General features: G+C 43.0%; 1 protein-coding gene across 1 annotated transcript; it reads right to left on the bottom strand.

The window, feature by feature from the left end:
* Positions 1-12,568: 12,568 nt before the first annotated feature.
* On the bottom strand, positions 12,569-24,936 carry Arrdc4 (arrestin domain containing 4). Its single transcript, XM_005083945.4, has 8 exons — positions 24,484-24,936; positions 20,731-20,797; positions 20,355-20,502; positions 18,188-18,290; positions 17,221-17,477; positions 16,528-16,690; positions 15,456-15,610; positions 12,569-15,081 (listed from the first exon to the last, which is right to left on the bottom strand). Exons 1-8 carry the CDS (start codon positions 24,779-24,781, stop codon positions 15,025-15,027), a joined length of 1,248 nt encoding a protein of 415 aa, XP_005084002.1. The 5' UTR covers positions 24,782-24,936; the 3' UTR covers positions 12,569-15,024.
* Between the last annotated feature and the right edge of the window lie 477 nt (positions 24,937-25,413).

Genomic DNA, 25,413 nt, shown 5'->3' with positions numbered 1-25,413 from the left:
TGAACTCACAGCTTCTGGGATTATGTGAAGAGGATCAAGCCAGGTAAGAAGTCTAGCAAAGGGGCTAGAAAGATGGTGCAGTTGTTTCCAAAACCTTTTTCTCTTGCAGAGGACCTACAGTCAGTTCCCAGCATCCACAAAGTGGCTCATAACCAGGCCTCCTGAGGCCCCACCCCTAGCTGAGGTTCTTTTTAGTTGATGACTGGTAGAGGAGGAAAACCACTCTTTTTTGGAGAAGTGGTCACTAGTAGGTGGCCATTCTCCAGTGGATGATAAAGTCCATTGTATATACACAGTTGTCGCCACCTGGACTCAGTTGATTAAAAAAATTCTAAAAGAAAACAAACAAACAAATAAATAAATAATTGAAAAGGAGGGCGCTGAAGCTGTAACAGGTGTTCTTGAGGGAAGGTGGAAATGGAGGGGCATAGGCGTGGATAATATGACCAAGATCGTCACATGCATGTTTGAAAATGTTAGAGAATGAACAAACACGTTATTTAAAACAATAACAGAGAATGAGGCCTTTTTCTTCCAAAATGAAAATGTGGGAAGTTAAACAAGCAGTACAAAGACAGCAAGCTGCGTTAACAGGAAACAAGAGTGGTTTTATTTGTTTTCCTCACAGCACATGGGATGAGGTCGCATGTGCCACTTAACATGTTGTGTGCGAGTTATTTTGCTTTCACGTTTTCATGAACACACTCAATAAATATGTGTTCAGAAGGGACAGAGTTCACTTAGCTCTCTCACACGCACATCTGAGTATCTAAGCGCCCTGCTTGCTTCTCACTAAACTTTCGTCTCCTGGGAAGGAGCAGTTTTCTAGCTTTTCGGTTTAGCGTCTCACACGGTCAGACTGCTATGATTGTCACTGAAGAACGGCAGGTCTGATGGGTAGTTCACCACTGAAGGACTTACATGGCCATAGCATGAAGTCCCCACTTGAGGCTTGCCTCAAGCCCCTTGTCATTTGACCCATCCACCTCCTTCCCTGTAGCTCTTCTATATGTCTGGATGACAAGTAGGACACGGGCTTTCCCAGCCAGCCTGATAAACCCTGCTGAATTGGTGTAGTGAAGTGTTAAGGGCAGAGCTATGAAATACATGCAACTCAAGTTTAACCAAACTTTCACCAGGATGTAGTTCTGAGGCCTTCACCAAGTTTCTATGCTTACCTAAAAGCTTAGTGATAACAGCCACCTTGCAGGATTATCTTAAAGGTAAAAGGAGATGAGCTACCTAGACTGGTCTAAAAATGAATTAAGATTTGCTCCTGAGTCTCCATCTGAATGGCACAAACCCTCTTCCTGTGCATCTAACTTCTACTAAACTCCCACAGTAAAGTTCCCAGAGCCACACTGACCTTGAAAGTCTCAAAAGCACCTGTTCTCTCCAATGGACTCTTTCTCACCATCCATGTTACATTTTATCATTTATTGAAGGTCATTATAGTCTTATAACTCCAACTGGCAAATAAACATCTTATTTATTTATTTTTGCCCAAAGCTGGGTACAGTTGATTGTCCATGTGATATAGTATACAGAATAAATTACATGAAAGGAGTTAGTGAATATAAAGTGAAATAATAACTATACCAGGGGCTAATGAGCACATGTTAGCTTACATGCTACACTAAGAGGAAGTTTACTGGGTTACAGAGATGGCTCAGTGGCTAACAGTGTTTGCTCCTCCTTCAGGAAATCCAGGACCTCAATTCAGTTTCCAGAAACCATGTTGGGAAGTTCACAACTGTCTGTGACCCTAGTATCACATAACACATGCACACACAAACACACAAACACACACACACAAACACACACACACATATGCACACATGAGACATAGACAGACAGACACACGCACTCATGCATTTACATACACAGAGACGGTCACACACACATACACAGTCACTCATGCACTCACACACACATGCACACACGAGACATAGACAGACATACACACACACACACACTCATGCATTCGCACACACACAGACATGTGAAAACATACGCACGTACACGGCACTCATGCACTCACACACACAAACACATACACATACACATGGCACTCATACATACTCAGGCACTCATGCACACACACAAGTTTATTAAAGATGATCCTTTAGTAAGGATGATAATATGGTCTACATGAAGATCATATAAATTAGTAAGAAAAAAATAAGTCATGAAAATGGACAAAGGAGAGAAACTCTCACCTAACAGTCACTGGAGTACAGTTAATAAATTTGCATGGGAGCTGCCTCGTTATTTTGCTAAAGAGCCACTGAGACTTGTTATGATTGCTATTTTTCAGATAAAGAGGTTGAAGCCCAGAGAAGCTGAGTAACATGTCCAAAGCTGTAAAACCTGAATAGCCAGGAATCACAGCCAAGTCTAGTTCTCTTTGGTATTGCCTCTTTACTGATTCCCCAACATGATAAGCCTTTCCCTGCTGAAGAACAAAGTCCTGTCTCTCTTTGCAGAAAAGGGTCCATGGCTATCTTAAAGCTGTGCTCTGGGACCAGCACCACACTAGTTCCTGTAATACTCCTCATGATAAAATCAGTAGACTCCTCTAAAGGAAACATCCTTTGGCTGAGGTGGTGCAAATCTGTAATCAGCATTCAGGAGGGCCAGCCAAGAAAGTCACAAGTTCAAGACCTGGGCTATACAGTAAGATTCCCTTCCAGCAAATCTTTTTATGTGTTTCTATATTTTTTTCTTGAATGCCCTCATCTGTTTAAATTACTTAGTTTCAGAAGTGAGGTTCGGTTGACAGGAGGTAAGTACACTTCAAGGACACGTGGCACACAGGCTGTGTCCTCTCTCTTTGCTCACAAGTTGTTATGAGATGATCATGCTTTTTCTATCCTTGTCAATGAATGGGAGCTGGTATAGGACCAAGGCAATAAGACCCAGTGAGAGCTGAGATAATCCTTTCCACTACATGCTGTTTATACCAGGGATTTGTCACAATGAACAGAACACTGACTAATATCAACATTTAGCTATAGCTTATAATCTAAAGACATTCTAACACTCAGTACTGGAGGTTTGCTTTTCTCGGCCTCATTGAGTCTCCCTTTACCATACAGGGAGAGCTCTGGCTGCATCTGCAGGAAGCAGGTTGAGAGACAAACATGTTTCTTGCACTGTATTACGTTTGTTTGAGAGGTCAGGACCCGATGTCTGAGATGGAAAAGCCTCAGCGGGAACGTGGGGAAGCAGAGGATGGAAACGGGACGCATGACTAGTAGCGGACACGAAGTGCTTAAAGGATATCATCTGGGGTTCTAAACTTTGAGATGCTACCTGTCAAGCTGCCCCTAGGTCTGCCTGTCTTTCTCTGCCTCATCAGGAGCACACCAGACCAAAAGACAGGGCTGTTAGTGCCCAAGTCACCTCTTAGAACGGCATTCTGCATCTCCACCCACAGCTCAGTAGCACCGCCTGCCCTTCCCCAGATCTGCTGCCTTGAATTGCCTTTTGTGCTGTAAAAGCCGAATGAGAGGCTTTTAAATGATTTCTGTTGCCTGGGAAAGAGGAATGGTATTCAGAGCAACAAAAATCATCAAATTTTATTATGTGCTAGCTAGTGCTATATATTTCAAAGTTTTGCTTTAAAGGGTATCATTTAGAAGCTGGGACTGCTTCTGATTGGCTTGCAAGTTTCTATTGTCAAAACATATTATCAGGAAAGTACAATGCAGTAGGAAATTACAAGGAACAGCATTTCAGCCCTATTTGGACTTTATTTATAAAAAACAAATTAATAGCAAATGAATAAAACTTTTAAACCATTATCCGAGCAATAATACTAAACAAAATAACTAATAAAACAGCCGCATCCAAACAGCTGTTTAAGAAAAGCCAATGATATTTCATCCATTGTCAAACTTGGCACTTGAGCAAAATAAGGACCAAAGTAAATATTTATTGAATCATGTGAGATTACTGAGAATTCCTCTTTTATAAATAGAATAAGCAAATAAACCATGATTTATAAAAACCCTGGCTAACTAAACCAGCTAATGGCTCTATTCAAAAAATTCTTATCATGTAAACTGTGAATTGACAATTATAATTGAAAATTACCCGTTTCTCTATGAATTTAATATACATATAGTTAACCACCTGCTTGACTGTTAGACAGAGTCATTTAAACGTGCAAATGGTTGTTCAAATGTTTGAAGTCTTTTGAACCAAAAACATTAATTGGCAGTCTGTGTTAATGGAAACACACAGAATGGATACTTGCTTTTCTGTGTAATAACTATAAAAATTCCCTGGGCTTCCAACTCTTCCTACTAAGCATATGAGGAGGCTTTTTTTAGGAGAAGCTCACTGGAGAGACAACACCCCTCAGCAGTGACCAAATAGTTAAGGAGAAGGTAGGAAAATATTTACAGGGTAGGTATTGAGACAAACATTCCTATTGTATCAACTGCTTATGAGGCTGAGCCATGAGGAGGATGGAGCTTAAGAGCTGACGGTCAACCTAGGCAATAAAGTGAGCTCTTGTCCCCCCAAAAAATAGGGGTTGAGGAGATGGTTAAGTGTGCAAAGTTCATGAGGACCTGATTTCAGATCCCTAGCATCTACAAAATAGTTAGGCATGGCCTCAGGCATCTGTAACCCCAGTGCTGTCTGGGAGAGAGACAGAGGACTTCTGAAACACATTGGCCGGGAAATCTAGCCAATCATGAATTTCAGATTCAGTGAAGAAATACTATCATTACCAAATAAAGCGGGGATCTGAAGAAGATATCCTACATTGACCGTTGACCTCCACATGCCTAGCCATATCTGCACACATATGCACATCCACAGACAAGCACACCTACAAGCAGCAGTGACAGTAAAACTGACAAGCAGTCCATTTCTTCTAACGTGACTGTGCTTAAACAAGGGTCTTAATGATTCTCAACAAGAACCAATAGCTGTGAGACAGACATTGTAAAGCAGGTCAAGTTCAAAGTAAGCCAATGCTTAGTTCCTTCCTGTTGACCTCTGGCCAAGTGATCTTGTGCTTTCTTTTAGTGGCCTCTGGACCTGGTATCCACTTACACTTATAGGTTATGACCCATCCCTATGATGCTTTTTCCTTTTCAACACAATGCATCAGCTTCTGGTCCTATGTCCCGGGCTTTGGTGCTGTACACAGAGATGAGATGATGGCTTGGTATGTTCTTCTATCCCACCTCCTAGTGAGCTCTCTGGAGCAAGCAGTTTCTCCAAGGCTGTGATGGAGTGCACACTAAAACCGAGAACCTTAGTGTCCAGCATAGTGAACAGTACAACTTATGAAACCAACCACCACAGTGACCTCTATGGATGATACACAACTGACTACCACAGTGAGCACTATAGTGTTCATGATGGTTGACCATCACAGTAGACGCCATAACTGATCCCTACAGTGATAACTATGGCTGAATATCACAGTGAAAATTACAACTGGCTACGGCAGTGTACAACATAATGTTCACCATAGCTTATCATCACAGTGAACGCTACAACCGACCACCACAGTGACAACTTTGATTGGCCATCACGGTGACTACTACGACTAAAAATCACAGTGAATATTACCAATGATAACTAGTGACTACAATAACTAACCATCTAACACTATGAACACTACAACTGACCACCAGAATGACCAGTATGGCTGACCACCACAGTGAGTACCACTACTGAAAACCACAGTGCCACTATGACTGACCATCCCAACGTCACTCTGCTTTTTCTGAAGGTTTCTGGCCAACAGGAGGCAGCTGGAGGAAGCCTCATATTTGACTCCGAGGCAGGATTTTAGTATATGTCAATATCTAGAAAACACTTGTGGACATGAGTGAAGACAAGCTGGGCTTACAGCCTAGACTTTTCATTTTCAGTGGTGAGTCAGATTTGAGGGATGTGAGTTACTTGATTTCCTCCAGCAGCCCAGATTGCATACCTGTCTTTTCTTCCCCTCCAGAATTTTACTACTGTTGTTTATATGAGCAAAAACAATGTTTCAGGCTTGGATATTTTCCCACACACGAAACAGCTTCTCATCTTTCATTACTGCAGAAACAAAAACAATTCAAAAGGAGTGACACACTAAAAACAGTTAAAAACTGATCAAAATTGGTAAAATAATGGATCTTGAGAGAGAAACTAATGAGTGAAAGGTGAACACAGCAGCTATTTTAAAACGAGGAGATGAGGAGATAGCTCAGTGGGTAAAGTGCTCTTTTCATCAAGATTGACCTCCTGAGTGGAAGGAGATAACTGACTCTTGAAATTGTCCCTTATCTTCATATGTATGCAATGACACACATGTGCGCGCGCGCGCGGGCACACACACACACACACACACACACACACACACACACGGTTTTTAAATGACAAGGTAATAGGGTGGGGTCCTTTTGGGAAGGGGCCCTAACAAACAAAGTAACAAAGGAAAGGAGTTGTTTTCTCCATTTTCCAAAATGCACCTAGGATTTGGGTTTTGAAGTCTTTAGGTCATTAGAAGGGACCATAGAGGACAGTGGGAGTTGACTGATTCATGAGTTCTTCCAGAATATTCTTGAGAGTTGCAGAGGGACGTGGTATGCAGCTAAGAGTTTGCAAGAACTAGTTGGGATAGGAGTTAGAGACATGGGGATATTATTATTGTTGTTATCACTATTATTTGTGGTGTTAGGGATGGAGTTCAAAGTCACATATATGCTTGGCAAGTACTCTATTCCTGAGCCTGGGGTGGTATTTTAAATGAGAAATAATTGCCCACCCACAGGGTGCCTTTGAACAACAAGAAAATGCATAATACGAACAAGCTATTATTACATGTTTGATAACTGGAAGTATTCACTCTTCAACTCTCCAGAGCCATTATCTCCACTGTGATGCAGGTGTCCTTCGCTTCTGTTTGGGTTTCTCCAGTGCCACCACAGCCTGCCACCCAGCTTTCCTCTCTAGGTTGTTTCTGAATGAGTTTCAGATACCCTGGAAGAGTCAGTTTTGATTACAACCTCAGTGGACCAAGACTTTTCACCATAGCAGGCATTAGAAAGACCAGGGACGCTTCGGAGGACAGTGCCAAGAGAATTCCATACATCTACTATGCAATTACTGTATTTTAAAGTTATTCTTCATCTGTAAAAGCATGCCACTCAATACCAAGCATGACCTAGGATGGTAATTTTGAAAAGCCCAGCTTTCCCCAAGTCAAGATCTTTCCAGAAAAAACTACAAGAAGAAAGGGGGACCAGCAAATCCCAGCAAATCAGGCTTTCACTTCTTAACGAAGGGAAGGAAGGTGGGAGAAAGAGGGAGAAGAAGAGGAGAAAGATGTAAGATGAAAAAGGAAGTGAGTGTTTATGTGCTCTTTTCCTGCATATATTATCAGAAAGCTGAAGTCCCACAGGAATTGTATGCCTTTGGAGCCAGAGCGGGGTCTTGGTCCCTGGGAGCCCCTACAGGGATTGCCTAGGCAAGTACAGCCTTCATAACTTGATGGGGCAACGGAGGCACATGGTGGTGGGAGGGGAAGATAAATCAGGCGTAGATCTGGTTTCCACAGAGGCCATGATTTAGCCACCAATGGCTCACAGAGCCGAACATTCCAGTTCTACCCATTATGTCCTTACTCACCTCTGTGACAGCACTCCACTTAGGGACTGTTGGATGTAGGGAATAATTTGATGCAGTGGGTTAAAGGCAACACATGTTGACTCCGTGAAGCTCTATAGCTGGTCTCTGCGAACTTGTGGAGCATGTTCATGCCTGATGACTCAGGACATGGTACATTCAGTGTGAAATCTCAGAAGTCCTGGGCAAACCAGGACAGATTGATTCCCTTGGGCAAGAGGAGGGTAGGACATCTGGATTCTGTTTGGATAAGAAGAGCTGAGCCAGCTTTGGAACTATCTAGTTCTTGAGGCATAAACCTTCTATGCAAAAATTGGGAGCACATTAAAAGCAAATGTCAATAATCAGTATGCGTACACACAAACCAAAGACTGTCTCTTCCTGATACACATCGTCTGCAAAACCCGGGGTCCAGGCTGATAACTGGTTATGTGCACGTGCCTTTTTTAATCTGGGGTTCCTGGTGTTGGGGTTGAGGTACTGGGTCTCAGTTATGAATTATGGGGAAGGGTTTCACTGAGGATAAGCTCCATGTACATGGATGTTGCAGCCCCAGTGAGGCCATGACACAGGAAAGTGTGTGATCAGTCACACACCTGAAGAAACAAGGTAAGCTCTGGCTGTCCTGGAGCCTGCTTGGACTGAAAATTTACAGACCTAATGTCACTTGCTGGCCAAGGTTCATAAATCCCATGCCATTGTCTGTCCAAGGGTGCTTGACTTCTATAAACATTTCTTACATTATGAGTTCTGTGATGTGATCAAGGGCAAGTCGGAGGTCATCAGAATTCACCCCTTTGGATATAGACATTGTTTAAACTGTCTTCCTATCACAAGATCTTCAGCAGAAAGAATCATTTTCACTTTGTTTCGGGGATGACGATTTTGAGCTTCTTTTAAAACAAGGCTCTAGGTGCAGTGAGATTGATTTTTTTTGGAAAGCTTAGAATGTATCTGATGCAACTTGCAACTCTTTTAGGGTAACAACTGCTGGTGTTCATATCAGCTTACGGTGGATGATAAGCTATCTTGTGATATCAGGGCCAGGGTGTTTTGTTATATCAGATTAGATAAAGAGAAGTATTTTCTACTGGGGTTTCCGTGGTGCCCAGCATTCTTCACTTATGTAAGGAGGCCAGATGGCTGAACTGGCGATGAAGTCACACCAAGGATTGCTTTTTAGGAATTCAGTAGATATGTGCTCTTGTAAGAGATTTACTGGATTTTCTTGCTTTATCCTCTCCAAAAGATAAAGCAAGATTTTAGCTTAATATCACACTATTCCCATATGTACACACACACACACACACACACACACACACACACACACACACACCTCATCAATTTGGTTTAGACAAAAGAAAAATTACAATATTTTTTAGGTTCCTAAGGGTTCCCCCCCATAACTGTTGTCCCCTTGGAACTGTCAAAGAAGATCTGTAATAGCCTTCTCCTCTTTTTTAAAAGATTAACTTATTTTTAACTTATGTGTATCTTTGTGTATCTGTATGAGTTTATATGTATCATGCTTATGCAGGTATCTGATGAGGTCAGAAGAGGTCATCAGATTTCTGGAACTAGTTATAAGCAGTTTTGAGTCACCTGATGTGGATGCTGGGGACTGAACCCAGGTACTCTGTTAGAACAGTAAGTTCTCTTCACCACTGAGCTGTCTCTTCAGTCCCTCCCTGAAGTTTCATATATATAATAACATTGGTTCCTTGCCACATCTCAGTTATGCACTGGACTTTCATTAATCAATGTAGTTAAGTTCGTGCTTTTCATTTACTGTACTGGAGTAGTATACCAAGATTAACTGGAACTTTGCAAGTTGCTTTATTAAACAAGTTTTTGTTCCCTATTTGTTTATTGAGCAAGGTACATCAACTACTGAAAATCAGGGCTATGCTTTGTGTCCTCTGAGCCTTGGGATGGACTGATGTTAAAAGTATATAGTCTCTAGAGTCCCTGTATATTAACAATGCAATTGCTGATGGCTTTTCTTATCCTTATGTAAGGGGGAAACCTCTACTCAACAAGCAATATCTGTGTGCATGTATGTATGCACATGAAAAGGTGTGCCTTGTGTGTGCAGATGTGTGCATTTGTATGCTGTTTTGAAGCTCATTATTCATAGGTCATAAACCCATATGTGTTATTTGCCCAAATCATTAAACAATTTAAGGCAAGTCCAGATATTTATAGTGATAGCTAGAACTAATAGTGCTCATGAATTTATCAGTCAACATATGAACAAATAGATGGATTTTGGCACCTGAAGTGGAAAAACAGAACACAATGCAAAGAAATCTTCATGTTATGCAGAATGAGTTTTCATCTATGGAGAACAAATGCTACATTGAGTTGATGCAAACTTCATTGTCTTGATATGGGGCATTTTCTTCCTTTATTCACTAAATAAAGATATGATCCAAGGCAGTGTATAGACATCATTATATCATGTGATACATTTTCAAAAAGGAAGAGAACCTTTGTGCCTGCTGTCTGCCCTCAGTTCACCCATTCCATAATTCCCCCAAACCTCCACACCAGACTTTTTCCTGTCTGTAGATGGAAAAGGCTTGTGGGAATGGCTTCCCTTCCAGTAAATTCTTGGGAATGGTTTCTTCTCTCTGTAACCAACCTATAATGTGGTATGTGTGTGCACTTAAATCAATGGCTGAGGCTGTTCCAAGTGCAGGGAGACATCAGTGTTTTGCCTATCCATGGTGGGAGATGCTGCCTGAAGTAGATCTTTTCCTGTCAACAAGACTTAATATATTTTACTTTTTTCATAACTGAAAGGTTCAGCTCATTCTAATTTTAAAGGAAAATCTTTAGCTTGGCATAAATGGCTAGTATGAAATACAAGTTCTGCTGGCCAGAAAAACTTAAGTCTTAACAAGTAATCTTTTGTTTCACAATACTATGAAAGAGCATATTTGTAGTTAAACGTTTTTGTGTTATATGTGCTATCTCAATAGAGAATGAGAACTGGACTGGGACCGATGAGGGTTGAAAAGCGGAACAAAAGGAAACCCACAGAGCTTAATGAGCAAGCACACGGGCAAGCGCAGCCTCTTCACTGCACACCTTAGCCTGAAATACCCGATTTGGAACTTGATAAAAAGTAAACAGCCTAGAGTAGTGTCTACAGGTCTTCAGTCACTGATTTATCCCTGACGGAACAATTGTTCATCTGCCGTGCCACAGCCTATCATTTATAGGCAAAATACTTGAAGCAGTTTGACAAGCTGAAGATGTACCCCTAAAAGTTTATGTAGACCTGGGCTGTATTTTCTACCAGACTTAAAAGTAGTTCTCAAGCCCCCAAATGAAATACGTATGAAGGTATACTGTGTGCAAAATTGCTGCGCATCTAATTTGCAAATTGCAAACTGAAGTGATAAGTAACAGCTAATCTCTGCTTGTAAATACCTCAGGTCAAGCACAAGGAACACTCTGTTGATGCAGGCAGCAAATGTGTGTGGGTCTCAAGTTGCTACGTGGGATGAAAAACAAAATGTCAGGAAGGTACAGACTGAATGAGGCCCTGTTTGTAGCATTCTGAAGATGGCAAAACAAGTCAGTGGGGGTGGGGCTGGGGGAAAAAGGGAGGTGTGACCAAAGAGCCAGCCCGGGAGATTCTCTGTGATGACGGAGCAGTTCTGAATGTTGATTGTGGCAGTGATTACGTGAACCTCCACGTGTGGTAACATGCCAAAGAGCTGCACACAAAATCATAAGCAGAGAAAAAAATGAGTATATGCGAAAGCTGGCTTCTGTATCAGTGTTGTGCTTTGGCTACTGTCCTTGTTGTGTAAGATGGCAGCACTGGGGCGGGGGCTGAAGGTGGGCTTAGAGGACTTTGGTGTAATGTTTGTGCAGTGAGGCTGTAATTATCTTGAAATATGAAGGTCTTAGATCTCCTGTTGAAGAAGGAATCCCAACTACCAATTAAACATACTTAGCGAGCGATTTAGGCAGATTGTGGTCCTTTCTGGAGGTGGGGCTTTTGGAAATAAACACCAAAGACTTGATTTACCGCAAGCCAGCATGCAAGGTCTACAACCCTCAAGTTGTGCAAATTAAGCAATGACTGTTTTCGTTGCTTCTTTAAAGGTGTAGACTCGGGAGATTTCAGAGTAAGCAGATATCTCACAGACAATGTGGGCCAAGCTCTAATGTTGCCCCCTCTAGGTTTTGGTAAACTAACTGGTAACTGGAGAGCTGCATCCTACTTTGCCGGTAGCGTCTGGCCTAGTTCTAAACTTTACAAGCCACCATTTTCCTAATACAAACTACAGAAACCTTAGTGGTAATTTTGGAAATTTTTCCTTATATACATGACAAGTGTTTTAATTTGTGAGAATGACATATGTGGATGAAAGGCCACCTTACAGGCTAAAAACTAGTGAACATGAACAAACCAGGTTGCTCACTACTGCTTGGCACACATTAACATTTTCAGACTAAGGCCTCAGCAGGTTTCTTGAGATGAAGTACCATTACATTTTCTTGGTAACATCATGATTATATTCACATGTATTAACATCAAAGGAGATGTTTGCTAGGTCAATGTTGTCCATGACAGTCCACAGACCTGCTAACTCACTGAGGAGATTTTGGCCAAGTAAACATTGAGAATTGTACCTGGTGTCATTTGGAATAAGGAAGATACAATATTTCCTTGACTCATGTATACTTTCTGAGTCTGCCACTTTACTTCTTGGATTGCTAGTACCTGAGTTCCTTTGGAAATCTGCCTCCTGTGTGCAGGCCCAAATTGGGCTGTACTCTTGATCTCATGCATAAACAAAAGACCTTAAGAACAGGATTCTCTGTGTGGGTATTGATTTTCCTGAAGTCGACAATGACTTAACTCTTGGAAGTAAACACAGGAACAAAACTAGCCACTCAGATCTTAAGTATAACCATTTTATTAACAAAAGGAACCCATGGGGTTCAAACAAGAGTACAAAATACAATTTTTATTTTCCCCTTGGTTAAGTTATTAAATTTTTAATAAAAATTTTAAGAAGCTAGTGAACTTATCAAAAACATAACCCTTGCCTACTGAGTTTCTTATTGTGCAAAACAAAAACACAGAAAGTAAAATTCTGCCCAGGGAAGGAAAGATCTCTGTGCCTCAAAACACACTTTCAATCTCAAACTTTGGACATCAAAAAGAAAATCCTAAGGGCACTTTTCATTTTTCCAAAACTAAATGAGAGCAAGAGGGGACTAAACAGGAAAGTATTAGCAGCTAAAGTCTGATCTTCATTCGAAGGGTCTCTGTCATAGTTTTCTATATTCACTTTATCCCAACTATAAGCTTCGGGTCAGACAGACCCATATAGAGTTGTGTCTCTGAGCTATTCTCTTGAATGCGACTGTTAGCTTTGCTTCAGTTTTTGCAGGGGACTTCATGATTTCTCTAAGCAAACTAGCTGCAATGGCTTTTCTACAGGGAGCCAACCTGTTCTATTTCTCTCTGTGCACACTGTCACTTTCTTTCCCTTTGTTTTGGTTTCATGGAGATGGACCGTGTCTTGACAGAGCATGTAAACTACAGCCTGGGAGCCAAAACACAGCTCATCATCTTTTCTACAGTAACAACAAAAACTGGTTTAGACAGTATTTGAACACCACGCTTCACAGACACACAACAAAAAGACAAACGGAATCTCTAACAACTAACATAAGGGTTGTGGTAATTCCCACAACACAATTACTGGCAACACCATTTGGCATTTCAGACAGTGGCTTATAACCAAATACATGTGTTTGACACTAACATGACCACGGAAGAGAGAGGTATGCCCAGAGGGGACAAGTAGACATTTATCTAACATTGGTACAAAATCCCTGAACAAATGGCCCACTGACTTTTGAGTATAAAATTTAACCCTAGACGAATGTCTTTAAGTGAACTTGGTGACTGGAGATAAAATCCATCGTCCTGATGGACACAGCACAACTTTCTGCCTGGACAGCACCAGGCTGGTCCAGATCTCCACTGCGAGAACCTCCCTGGTGTCAGCAATGTTCTCAGCTCCTGGGCTGGACAGACTGGAGGCAAAACAATTGAGCGTGGGACCATGAACAGGAAGGGAGGGGGCTGGTAAGGACATGGCTGACCCTGCCAGCACCAACACAGCCCTGTAGGTCTGGATTATCCTGAGGCTCAATGGCAACTAAATATTGCACCAAAACAATTTTTAAAAAATCACAGTTTAAATGGAATTACTAACGACTGTGGTAAGAACGCACAACGTGGCAACCACCATCCACTCATTGAAGCCTCAGCACAGGAAGAGTTCAGGAACGTTCCAGGCCTCTTTTGGGTTGGGGGTTCTTTTAAGATCTTAGGTGTTTGTAATTTAGTTCTACTTAATGCTGAGCTCATGGAATTTTCCCCTGGTCTAGTTTCAGGTCTAGTGACAGGTTGAAAGGAGCATGCTAACTGCATACAGCAGTAACCCCAAAGGTCAGTCAGGCCTGGTGTTCTGAGAGCAGGCCTGACACAGCCACCAGAGGCAGGATAAGGAAAATACTCTGTTTTGTGTAGGTATCAGGTATCTTAAAGATGTCATGCCTACCCCATCTTTTTCTAGTAACCCCTAGGTAAATAAGGGATGAGGAACATAAAACATACATCCTGCACAAGTTCTTAAGGTGGCAGGGTGTACAGCCTTTCCCAGCACACTTCATGTGAGATCTCCTCTTTCCTTTTGATGTGGCAAGCCTCTCAGGAATCCATTCCAGGCGTCCTAATGCAGTCTAGCTATCTTCAACGTACATCTCAACCTCCTCTGGAAGAGTGGAAACACTGTCACTTCCATGCGGATCTCACATGCCCATGGGCTCCAGGAAGGAGACTTTCAAGGACCTTGATCCCTGCTGTGGTAACAGGGCAAGAAATCATGAAGACTCTGAAACCTGGGGACCTCAATTCCTCATTCACAGTCACTTCAAAGCCAGACCCCGAAACCTGGGGACCTCAATTCCTCATTCACAGTCACTTCAAAGCTGTCTTGTTTCCCGAAATCAGGTCTACCTACCAAGCCCATAAGTTCATAACTGGAGTGTGGTCAGAGCACACTCCAGTAACATTCCAACTCCTCAGGACTCCTCTCTCCAACAGTGCAGGCATTCCTTCATCTCCTCTCCCATCGCCAGGGCTTCCAACTGACCCCACCCTAAAACCTTGTGTCACCCTCCCACTGGCCCGCTAAGGAGTTCTCCTATTCTTTCATTTCTGTCTTCACACTTGGAGTGCATCAGTGCTCTTAAGGTAACTTTTTCTCTCCTCCAACGAGGCAGGTGAAAGAACCAACAGTCTAAGTTGGCAGCAACACAGTGAATTCTGGAATCTCTTCAGAGAATGAAGGAAACGGGCTGGGTCTCTTCGGCATCACCAGGATGTGGATCGACCTATGAGACAGAAGAGCGAGGTAATGTCTGAAGCACCTTGGTTCTCCTACCTGCTTCTAGTTACACGAAAGCTGGAAGCTTAAGTTGCTTAGCATCTGTTATTAAGTCCTCCACTGGCTGCTGAGTTCTCATCTTCTATGGCCAAATAAAATATCTTCAGGGCAACCCACGATGCCGCATATGCATGCCATAGATCACAAACTAAATTCCAGAAAATGTGCTAAGTGGCTGTACTAATGTATCAACCAACGCGGTAAGAACAAGTTTGTGAGTACATATACCCAACCAATTATGAGTCAGCAATGGCACTTTAATGAATGGAGGAGAGGAACTGATTGTCTGCAGACCGGCATAATGAGTCTAATTTTCTTTACCTCTGAATAAAGAGGTGGAGGCTGAAACCGGAATTCTTGTATGCAGGCAAACATGGAGTAGCAGGCTTCTCCCTCACAGTCAGGGGGCTGAGGGTACGGAGGAGTGTGTCGGGAAAATTCTTCCTCGGAGACCACATCTGCGTAATTTGGTGGTGCTGGAAACAGAAATGGAGTTTGAGGTCAGAAATCCGTGCAAAAAATGCCAAACTTCATTTGTGTCTCTGAACTCTAACAGAAGCAAGGGAATGAGTCAAACTGAAGATTCTGTGGCCATCACGAGGAAAGTTTTGGTTCCCGTAATAAACAGCTACTTAAAATCAATGACATTTTATTTTCAATGACATTCTTTGTGATCTACATGGCACAAGCTAGGCAAATCAACATCTCTTAAATATAGCTATAGAAAATATGCAACAGTCTATACTTCCACTGGAAACAATTCTCACCATCTTAATATTATAAACTAGCCTCAGGAGATGTACACTTTATTCCTGGGTTTGTCACTGGCTTCATATCATGGCTAAAGTTAACATTCAAGGTCCCTCTTCCAGGGACGTTATATAATTTTAGTAGTATAAAACAACAGAGTAGTGGTGATGGACTTCACCGTCAACCTGACAGGACATACGATCAACTAGGAGACAGAACACTGGCCATGTCTATGAGGGAGTTTCCAGAGGTTGGTCTGAAGAAGGAATAACCGCTTTGATGTGAGCAGCTTTGTCCCTTGGGCCAGGGTCTCAGACTCAGTTAAGCGAGGTGGGGTACACTGAGAACCAGCACATATCTCTCTCTGCTTCCAGACTGTGGCTGTAATGTGGCCAGCTGCCTCACACTCCTGCAACCACGGCTAAAACGTCTCTCACTGCCACCTATGCTGCACCTTCAAAATCTAAGTCAAACGAACCCTTCTTCCCTTTGGTGTCTGCTTGCCAGGCATGTGGGCACCGCCAAAAGAACATGTACACACTAATGAGGTGGGGAGAGCTGACACGTGGCACTTGCTCCTGTCACGTTCTTTTTCAGCTAGTCTGTATCTAACACTTCACTGTAAAAGACACGGATGCTTTACCTTCAGGCTGCTCCGGCAGGGCCAGTGCCAACCAGCTCATGTCCATGCTGAACTGGCTTACGACACTGCTGTTTCTGCGGCCGAAGCCGCTGTATGGAATCGTACCAATAACTAGAGGCAGCTCCAGCATCAGTTTTTTAGCACCAGGAATGTGAATGTATACCTAATATGTACGAAAGAAAACCATGTGTGAGGGAGAGAACAGCACAGATTTGGGGGCAAACCTCATGGGAACTAAGCTGATTCAACATCCTTTTCACAGAAACAAATGCCTTTGTCTCCCACCAAGCTATCGCAGGACAAACGTAAACCGTCCTGACTAGACAAAATGAAGAAACAAGATGAGCAAACCCTAACTACAGGACAACCTGTGACAGGGAACATGTGAACATGGCTTTCACATGTTTCACTGTAAGGTGACAGAGCTTGTAACCACCCTGGAAAATGAACCTATGCTTCAGTGTAACAAACACCCCTCACATCACCTCAATTCCTTAACGTTTATTTCGTTAAATTCCCCTAGGTAGAGACAGATTTTTAATAACAGTGAAGACCCATCTTCATATATCCACAAATGGTAGTAATGTTAACATCTTCCCAAGTATTAATGCAAAAATTAGAGATAATATTTGCAATTGTATGGCCTACTGCTCTGTTTTCTGTATTTTTAATTATTCAAGAAGCTGTGCTTACAGCTAAGGAATAGTCCACTCTGATAATGCAGCAATCCAGGATGGATGGAGTAACAGGTGGGATTTTTAGCATTTTCCCGTTCCATGTGTCTGTACTTCCAGAACCAATGTGGTTTCCTCGAACATTGGCAACCATGTGCCGGACTGTCTTCGTCTTTCCACTAGCCAAATATGTCTGGGTTTGGAATATTGCCGCCTTAGGGACAACCAGGCGAGATGAACAATTCTCTATTTCTGCATAGATAGGAATAGCTTCTCCTGAAAAGAGAATGGAAACACGATCGACCCAGGGACATTTCAGAACATTCTCAAGACATCAATGAACATGACAGCAGCCCAACACAGCAGAAGCCCTGAACGGAAGCCCCTGTGAGAAATGATAGGGAGAGGAATGGACACTCAGTGCAGAAGGCAACATTTTATACCAATGGCACTATTCACTTTCCCAATGTAAAAGGACAACAGTAACAAGCCTCAAGATGCTTAACTGAGTGATATGCATAAATTAAGATAAGGCGTATAAAGAAATTAGGCAGTAGGAGGCAAGGTGTAAAGCTTGCCAACGACCCCACTGGAGCCCACGGAATGATGACCTGCTCAACAGCAAGCAGAACCTTGGCAGCTCAGGAATCCATATGTTAAGGCACAAACAATGACGGGGCAGGCAAATTAGGTCACAACGTTACACATCTATCCCATAATTCTCCAATAGCTCTGTGTCTTCTTATGCAACATTAAAATATGATGCCAGCATTTCCCCAGTCTCCTGAGTTTTATTTTGTTACTAAAGCAACAAAACCGGAGTCAGGAAAAAAAAAGACGGGAGTTTTATTAAAGCCTGTTATACATGCCCTTAAAATATATAAATGCTAATTATATTCTAAAATACAAAGTACTTCTTACATTGCTGAGATCATCTAGTAAAATCAGAGTCCTTCACTTGGGATTTTTACAAGAGTGCTGCTTACCATTGCAGTAGCCCTTTCTTTCGATTTTGACACTCAGTGACACGGGACCCGACGTGAAAAGCCAGCAGCCAACCATTTTTTCCCGCGTTTTCAGCACAGGAGTCTTGAAAAGTTGCAAAAAGGACTTTAGTTAAACCACTCAAGAGAACTTATAGTCCTTTAGAGAATAATCATAAAGAAACATCAATCTTTCTTATTTTCCTGTGACACCAAGTACTGAAACACGCTCAGGAAAAGTAGGGTGAATTCTTAGACTCAAACTAGTGTGACGTCATTCTATTTTACTGTGTTTCTAGGAAATGACACAACATCCTTTAGAAAAGTAATCAAGGGTCACATTCATACTTTAAATGTTACAGAACCATCATTGTGTGTGTGGTAGGTATGGCGTAGCACATGCACAAGTGTGGGTGTGGGTGTGTACACCCCCATGCCGGGGCATGCAGAAGGCACGGGAAAATGTCCTGAGCTTTGTCTATCACTCTCCCCTTTGTTTTTTTTGTTTAAGACATGACCTCTCAGTGAGTCCGAAGCTTGCCTTTTCATCTAGGCTAGCTATCCTCAGTGAGCCCCTGGGATTCACCCGCCTCCATCCCCGAATTTGCGGCTTATAGGCATGTGAGGCCACTCCCACCTTCTGCATGGGTGCTGGGAATCAGAACTCAGGTTTTCTTGCTTTCACAGCAACACTCTTACTCACTGAGACATCTTACCAGCATGACAGAATTATGTTTTAAGACAATGTAAATATCGGAGAAAGAAGGAATGATATAAAAATCAACAATCAGAATGTGAAACTGCTTGGCATACACCACATATCAGACAGAACTTTCAAGTGTTCCTGGACTGGTTAAGGATACATTCAGACACCCTGTGTTAGCAGATCTCAAAATATGATGAAACACACTACACCCCACTATAGGATTTTATTATTCAAAGCAAGAAAAACCTCAGCTGAGGCTTAAATGCTCTGTTTACAAGCTGTAAAAACAAAAGCTTTCTGTAAAAATACTGTTGCTGGTCATCTTTTTCATCTACTTTAGAAACTAATAGTAACAAGGTCAAGGGTCTGCTTCTGTCAAAAACAAACCTACTTCCATAAGTAATTTCCCACAAAACCATGGCAATTTAAAAAAATATGTAAGTTACTAATGCCAGCACTTTTTCAAATGGGACTTAAGGAGCTGCTCAAGTGGGTCTGCTAAGCCACACAAGCATGGTGTATGTCTGCCATACCTCAAGGGGGGAACGTTTATTCTACTTGTTGTGAAAATAAGAACCAAAAAACTTTTAGATGCTGGCTTTTCCCTTGTCTTTAAAAATATTAGCTAGAAAAAATATATACAATACTAAAACCACATCTTTGCCACATCAGTGTCATGATGGGAAGTTTAAATTGTCTCAGAATTATCTATGAAGTAAAAAATAACATTCATTCATATTTAAATGAAGACCCATTTGGTCCTATCAGTTTTCATGAAAGTCGGAGGTATAATTTTATACTATCTTGATAATATGGGTGCAGATAAAAGGACGTAGCTCATTAGTCCCCATCTTGCCTATTCTGTTGTTCCTTATAGGCTTATCCCCCTTCTTACCAGCCTACAGTATTTCTGGTGATTATTACAAGTTCAATGCCTTCATGTGGCCAAATCTGTCATAAGGAAATGATAAGTGAAAGGCTCGTGGTGGCAGCTGCACACACTTACTTAATGCTAGAAAATGACATGCAAAATGGAAGGATACATAGCATAATGGCCTGGGCTTCAATAACAGGCTGAGTGTGATTAATACTCTTTCGTAATTACTGTTCCTCAACCTGCTATTATTGCAGAGTTTAGAATACCACAGTCCTGTGAATGTGGCTGTGCTGGTCAAAGTAGCCCCTCTCTGCTGTGCATTATTGTTATTAAGGCTTATTAATGCATTTCAAGCCTGTGTAACTTTTTGGCAAAAGCAGCCCTGAACAGCAGGGACATAATCAATAGTATTAACACACACAATTTATAATTTGCCCAACCTAGAATCATATCTTTATAGAGAACGCCTATGAGCTACATTGTGTTTTCTGAACCAGTAGACAGGGACAGTGCATATCACCACTATCCTGACAAAATACAGACGCTACTACTGAAAGGAAGGAGGGACAGAGAAAGGAAGCACTCACCAATAAGGGTGGTGTGTTGACATCCACGTGACTGACAACTTGGAGCTCTCTCTTTACACTCTGATCTGGTACTTGGGGTCGTTCCAAAACAGCCCTCACACAGTACTGAATACTGCCATACTTTCCAGTAAACGATGTTGCCAACGGTCTGAAATAAACCAAAGATATTGGTTTATGAACTGATTTTCCACTAGACAGAGTCAGGAAACCCATACTTGAAAATGTGGCTTAAGGTTGAAAACAACAAGAGGCAGCAGGGAAGTAGAGGGAGGGTTATGCGGATTGGCTAATGCACTTCAGTGTTGGGAACACCGGGGTGCTAACATGATGGACACAAGGAAAGGGGAGGAAACAGAAAACTTAGAGCTCCACTCACTCGGATGGAAGTCGAAAGCGAAAAGGAAATTCATGTTTTCCAGGTTGTAATAAAGTGACGCCTTCACCTGAAAGAGAGCACATTACATTTTAATGAAGGTAAACATTAAATCAAGACTTTTCACAATATAAGTCATATATATATATATATGTGTGTGTGTGTGTGTGTGTGTGTGTGTGTGTGTGTGTGTGTGTGTGTGAGTGTGTGTGTGTGTGTGTGTGTGTGGTTTTACTGGCAGGACACCCTACAAGTTCATTAAACAGATTGAGAGGATGAAATTTGAACTTGTCTTTCAACAAGAAACACACACACACACCTACCTTCTATTCACAAAATGATCAATTATATAATTACCATAAAATATTACTACCGAGGGCAAAGAGTTCCAATATACATATACAGTATGTGTGCATAAACATGCATGTAGTACACATTCATCTATCTATCTATCTACCTATCTATCTATGTATCTATCTATGTATCTATCTATCTACACACACACACACACCACGTCATTCTAGTTATACTAACATGAGACACCAACATTAAACTGGACCTAAAAACTAACTAACAAGTTACATTTCTTTGGCTATACTACAATAACCATAATATGTATTCTTCAGACTGAGATAGAAAACTTGGGAACAGCATTAGTAATGGTGACAAAGAAGACAGCCAGAGCAGCAAGAGTCAGCTCTTTATCCTTCAGCTCTACTGAGATTGACAGGGTTTCTGGGTGGTGAAAGCAGGATTTTCCAAGCACAGCAAGTCCCTTCCCCTGTTATTGTTAGCATCATTCAACTTCATGCACAGGCTTGTTACTGAGCAAAGGCCAAAGTACAGGGATGGGTGGTGTTAGACTAGAGGCGCCCCCGGAACCTACGATGAATGTCCACAGCCAACCTGTTTAATATGGATCAGTAGGTCCCATGGCCTACGGTCTGGACAATAGGTCCCTATGGCCTATGACAGACTTTCCCTTCCAGCTCATATTGAGGCTACATTGTGGGAAGAGGAATAAGATGGCAGACAACTTGGTCTGAAATTTGATTTGTTACTGGGCTTGGTATATCTGCTCCATGAGGCCAAAGCCATTAATAAGGTGGGTTTCTTTGGTTTATTTAATTACTAACAACTCAGTATTTCAATCCTGTACTTTTAGAAAATAAGAATACATTACTGACCCAATAAATCTATCTCTGATTTTTAGTATGTACTATATTAAGGGGAAACATGGGTCCACTTTGCATAGAAAGACATGATAGGTAGGTGACCTAAAGGCAAGGCGAACAATAATGATTAATCAGGACACAGGGTGAGATTAAGTCATGTGATTCAGTGTAAGTCCTAGAGGCTCCCAATGTGCAGGAGTGGCCACACAAGCCTCAGGAGGGTACCAGAAGAGCTATAGGACTGGAATCAAGGGACACTGTGTCTCATCTTCTTCAGGGGTCTCAGGGGAATGGAGCTGAGATGGGGTCTGTTTTGTGATTGCTAGGCTACACATGGTACGTGTACACATTACACGTGGTAGACTACATAGGTACATGCACATGCTTAGAAATGTGGATTTTACATGAATCCAACATTCACTGGACTTAGGTGATAGAAGGACCAGTTTCTTTAGTCCTCAGAAGACCCGCTGATGGGAAGGAGCTTAGAAATGTGTACTCAAGTAAAGGCTAGAGAGAGCTAAAATCCAGCTACTTCTCACATGAATAACACTGGGCCTGGAGTCTGAGGATCAGACTGCAGATGCGTGGTTAGAGTTTAAGTGAAGGAACAGTATGAGGAAACAGGACAGGCATTAGAGAACAGATCTGCCCAGCATATTGAAAAGTGATAAGAGAGATGAAGGACCATCAGGGTACAAGTCAACACAAGAACTACAGACCTTCGCATGAGAAAATCAACTTGAGGAAATGGATAAACACAGCAATTATCTTGAAAACTGTGTGTCCTTCTCTGTTTGATGTTTATGTTGAGTTAAAAACATTAACGAGATAGACAACGTGGTCATTTCTGCTCCTGTTTTACGGCTCATTCCTTCCGCCTTGTCCTCTGAGGACTACAGTGCCATGGGGGAGCTGCTTCACACACTAGAGGGCTTCTAGCCAGACCTCTTGATGGGAGTTTGTCATAAGCCTTGGGATCTAGAGACAGTACAGTGGAGAATCCAGAGATGTGTCTGTATAAGGTCACACTCTGGTGGGTGCCTATGGACTGAAGCCAACACTCTGCTTTGGTCTCTGGGTCTTTACCACAATCCGTTCTTAAAGACACGAAGCAGTTCAGCCATGCTGACAGAAAGTGGTTCAGTAAGAATAATAATTTGAAAGAATATTCTGGGAAGATTTTAAAAAATAGATGCCAGCCTTATATTTCCTAGGAGACAACGTTTAAAAAAAACTCCTCAGGCCAATGAATGATAGCTAGTTTATGGAGTTAATGACTCTGAGAGTCTATGTGTGAAGTTGCCCTGTTCTTCCAAATGGTGGGCAGGCGGGGTGATGTTCCCTTCCCCCAACTAAAGGAGGCACTGACTTTAAGTAAACTATAACCATCCTAAGAGAACTTGAACCAGCCCATCTAGAATTAGATATTCCATTTCCTTAGAACAAAGCTACAATGTTTTACAATAACCAAACAATAACCCTATCTGTTAGCCCAAATTTTACCAAAGCAATGTTCATTTCTCATTCTAGGTTCAGTGCTTCTCATTTCGTCTTCATTTCCCAGTAGTTATGGGCTTAGAGTCTGAAACCTGTTTACTTCTGTCTTCCATGGCCTTCCTGCCAGTCAGCCATCTTTAACATTCTTGTTGGCTATTATCACTGGGAGAAAAAGACTCCTGGAATCCACAAGGAGGATGTAGGCAGGTAAGAGCTGTCGCTGGCCACACACCAGCCCTTATCCAAAAGGCAGCTCCTGTTAGATATATATTGGGGGACTTAACAGCGTATATTGTACTTCTCTGCGGGGAGGATAGGATACAGTAAGTAGTAAGCTCGCATTGGATAGGTACAAGCTGATGAGGCACAGGTAAAGGTTTACAGTAATTTCCACTGAGAGAAGGCTGACTCACTGTTACTAGCATTTTCATGATGAACAGCAACAGTTTATGTCCCTAGCATTAGCCCAACATACATATGCATGGGCACTTCTGGAAAACTCTGAGTGAACAGGAAGGTGTAATTCAGAAATCCCCAGATGGCATTGTCTCCAAAGGCTTTTCTGAAAGGGGAGAGGCAAGAGGAAGAGGAGGTACAGGAAGGGGCAGCTCTTAGGAAGATGCAGGTTCCCCAGAGAGGGCACATGTCCCTGGAACTACTCAAGCACAACTTCTCTCTTCCCAAGAGTTTTCTGCAAATCATCATGAACAGAGGAGTGCCTAGGGCCGGGATAGGAAGCGGTGGAGGCCCATCAAACTCTGGGCACCACATAATGGAACCCCACAGACTCTGGTTCCATGGTCCATGCCTCCAGGTCAGGAAGGACCCTAGAACCCAGATAGTCAATGAACCGATGGTTCCCACAGCAACGACTCACTCCCTTCTAGGTCACCAGAAGACCCCAGGTGTAAAGACACACCACCCAATAATGGTCTTGACTTTTCCTAGAAGCCAGGCTTGGCCTCTTGCCCTTTACCCATGACAGTACTGATGATTCCCATTCCAGAAGCTTCCCTCAATGGCACCCCCTATCCAGAGACGTGTCCCCTCCCCCCACCTCCTTGGAGATCTCCATGCTCACCAGCTGGGGCCTCGAGTAGGCTCAAGCTCAGGTTCAAGTATTCCACCTCCGAGGAAGCTGCTGGAGCGGTGCCACCCATGCAGACCCGGGCACCAGTGCTCGGGCCCCAGGCAGAGGTGGCACGGCCCTGGGCCTCTAGGCGCAACCCGCACAGGGCCACTGGCTCTGCAGTCTCCAGCAGCACATGCCCAGACACTGTCTCGCCACTGGAGTAGCAGCCCTTGCTCTCATCTTCGAACACTAGCCCCAGGCTCTTGATGCGGCCCCGGGGACCATCGGCTCCAGCATCGCCCCCCATCCCGCCAGGCGATGCGGCTCTGTCAGCGAGGTCGGCAGCGGCCCTGGGTCGGGGTAGCCGGCTCCGCGACGCTGCTGTCACGGGCGCCGGCGGCAAGCCCAGGGCCACCACGGCCACAGCGCCCAGCCGGGTGAAACACCCGCACCGAGGCACTGTCTCTTTAACACACCCCACTGGGGCTGGAAAGGGGACGGCTCAGTCCGCCCACGGCGCGCGCCCATAGGCCAGCTGCGAGACATGCTTCTTTCCCATTGGTTGTGCATGACCACTGAGTCATTTTATTGGCGGGCCCTTCTCCGGGCTGAGCAGGACGGTGGTGCGTGATCAGGACCACTCCACCAATCGGGAGACACCAGAGTGCACGTGCACAGGCAGTTTATTGGCCGGGGCAAGGCACAGTCCTGGGCCACAGACCAATAGTGAGGCAGTGCGCCCATGTGGACAGAGGATGGGAAACAATATCTGTCAGGGAGGGGGCGGAACTCGGCTCACAGGCGCTCTGGTGTCAGCCGTTGCTATGGTTACATTGGGGGGCGGGCTTTCCAGGTGGGAGTAGCTGGAGTGTCTGTACTTCTCTGAGTTCCTACTAGAATGTGAACTTGTGTCTGCAGCAGGCACGGTGTTTAAGATTA

This window comes from Mesocricetus auratus, unplaced genomic scaffold (assembly GCF_017639785.1).
Source record: "Mesocricetus auratus isolate SY011 unplaced genomic scaffold, BCM_Maur_2.0 Super-Scaffold_4256, whole genome shotgun sequence".
Classification (NCBI taxonomy): Eukaryota; Metazoa; Chordata; class Mammalia; order Rodentia; family Cricetidae; genus Mesocricetus; species Mesocricetus auratus.
Note: the sequence above shows the minus strand (reverse complement) of the source record. Positions and strands in the feature narration are given on the sequence as shown.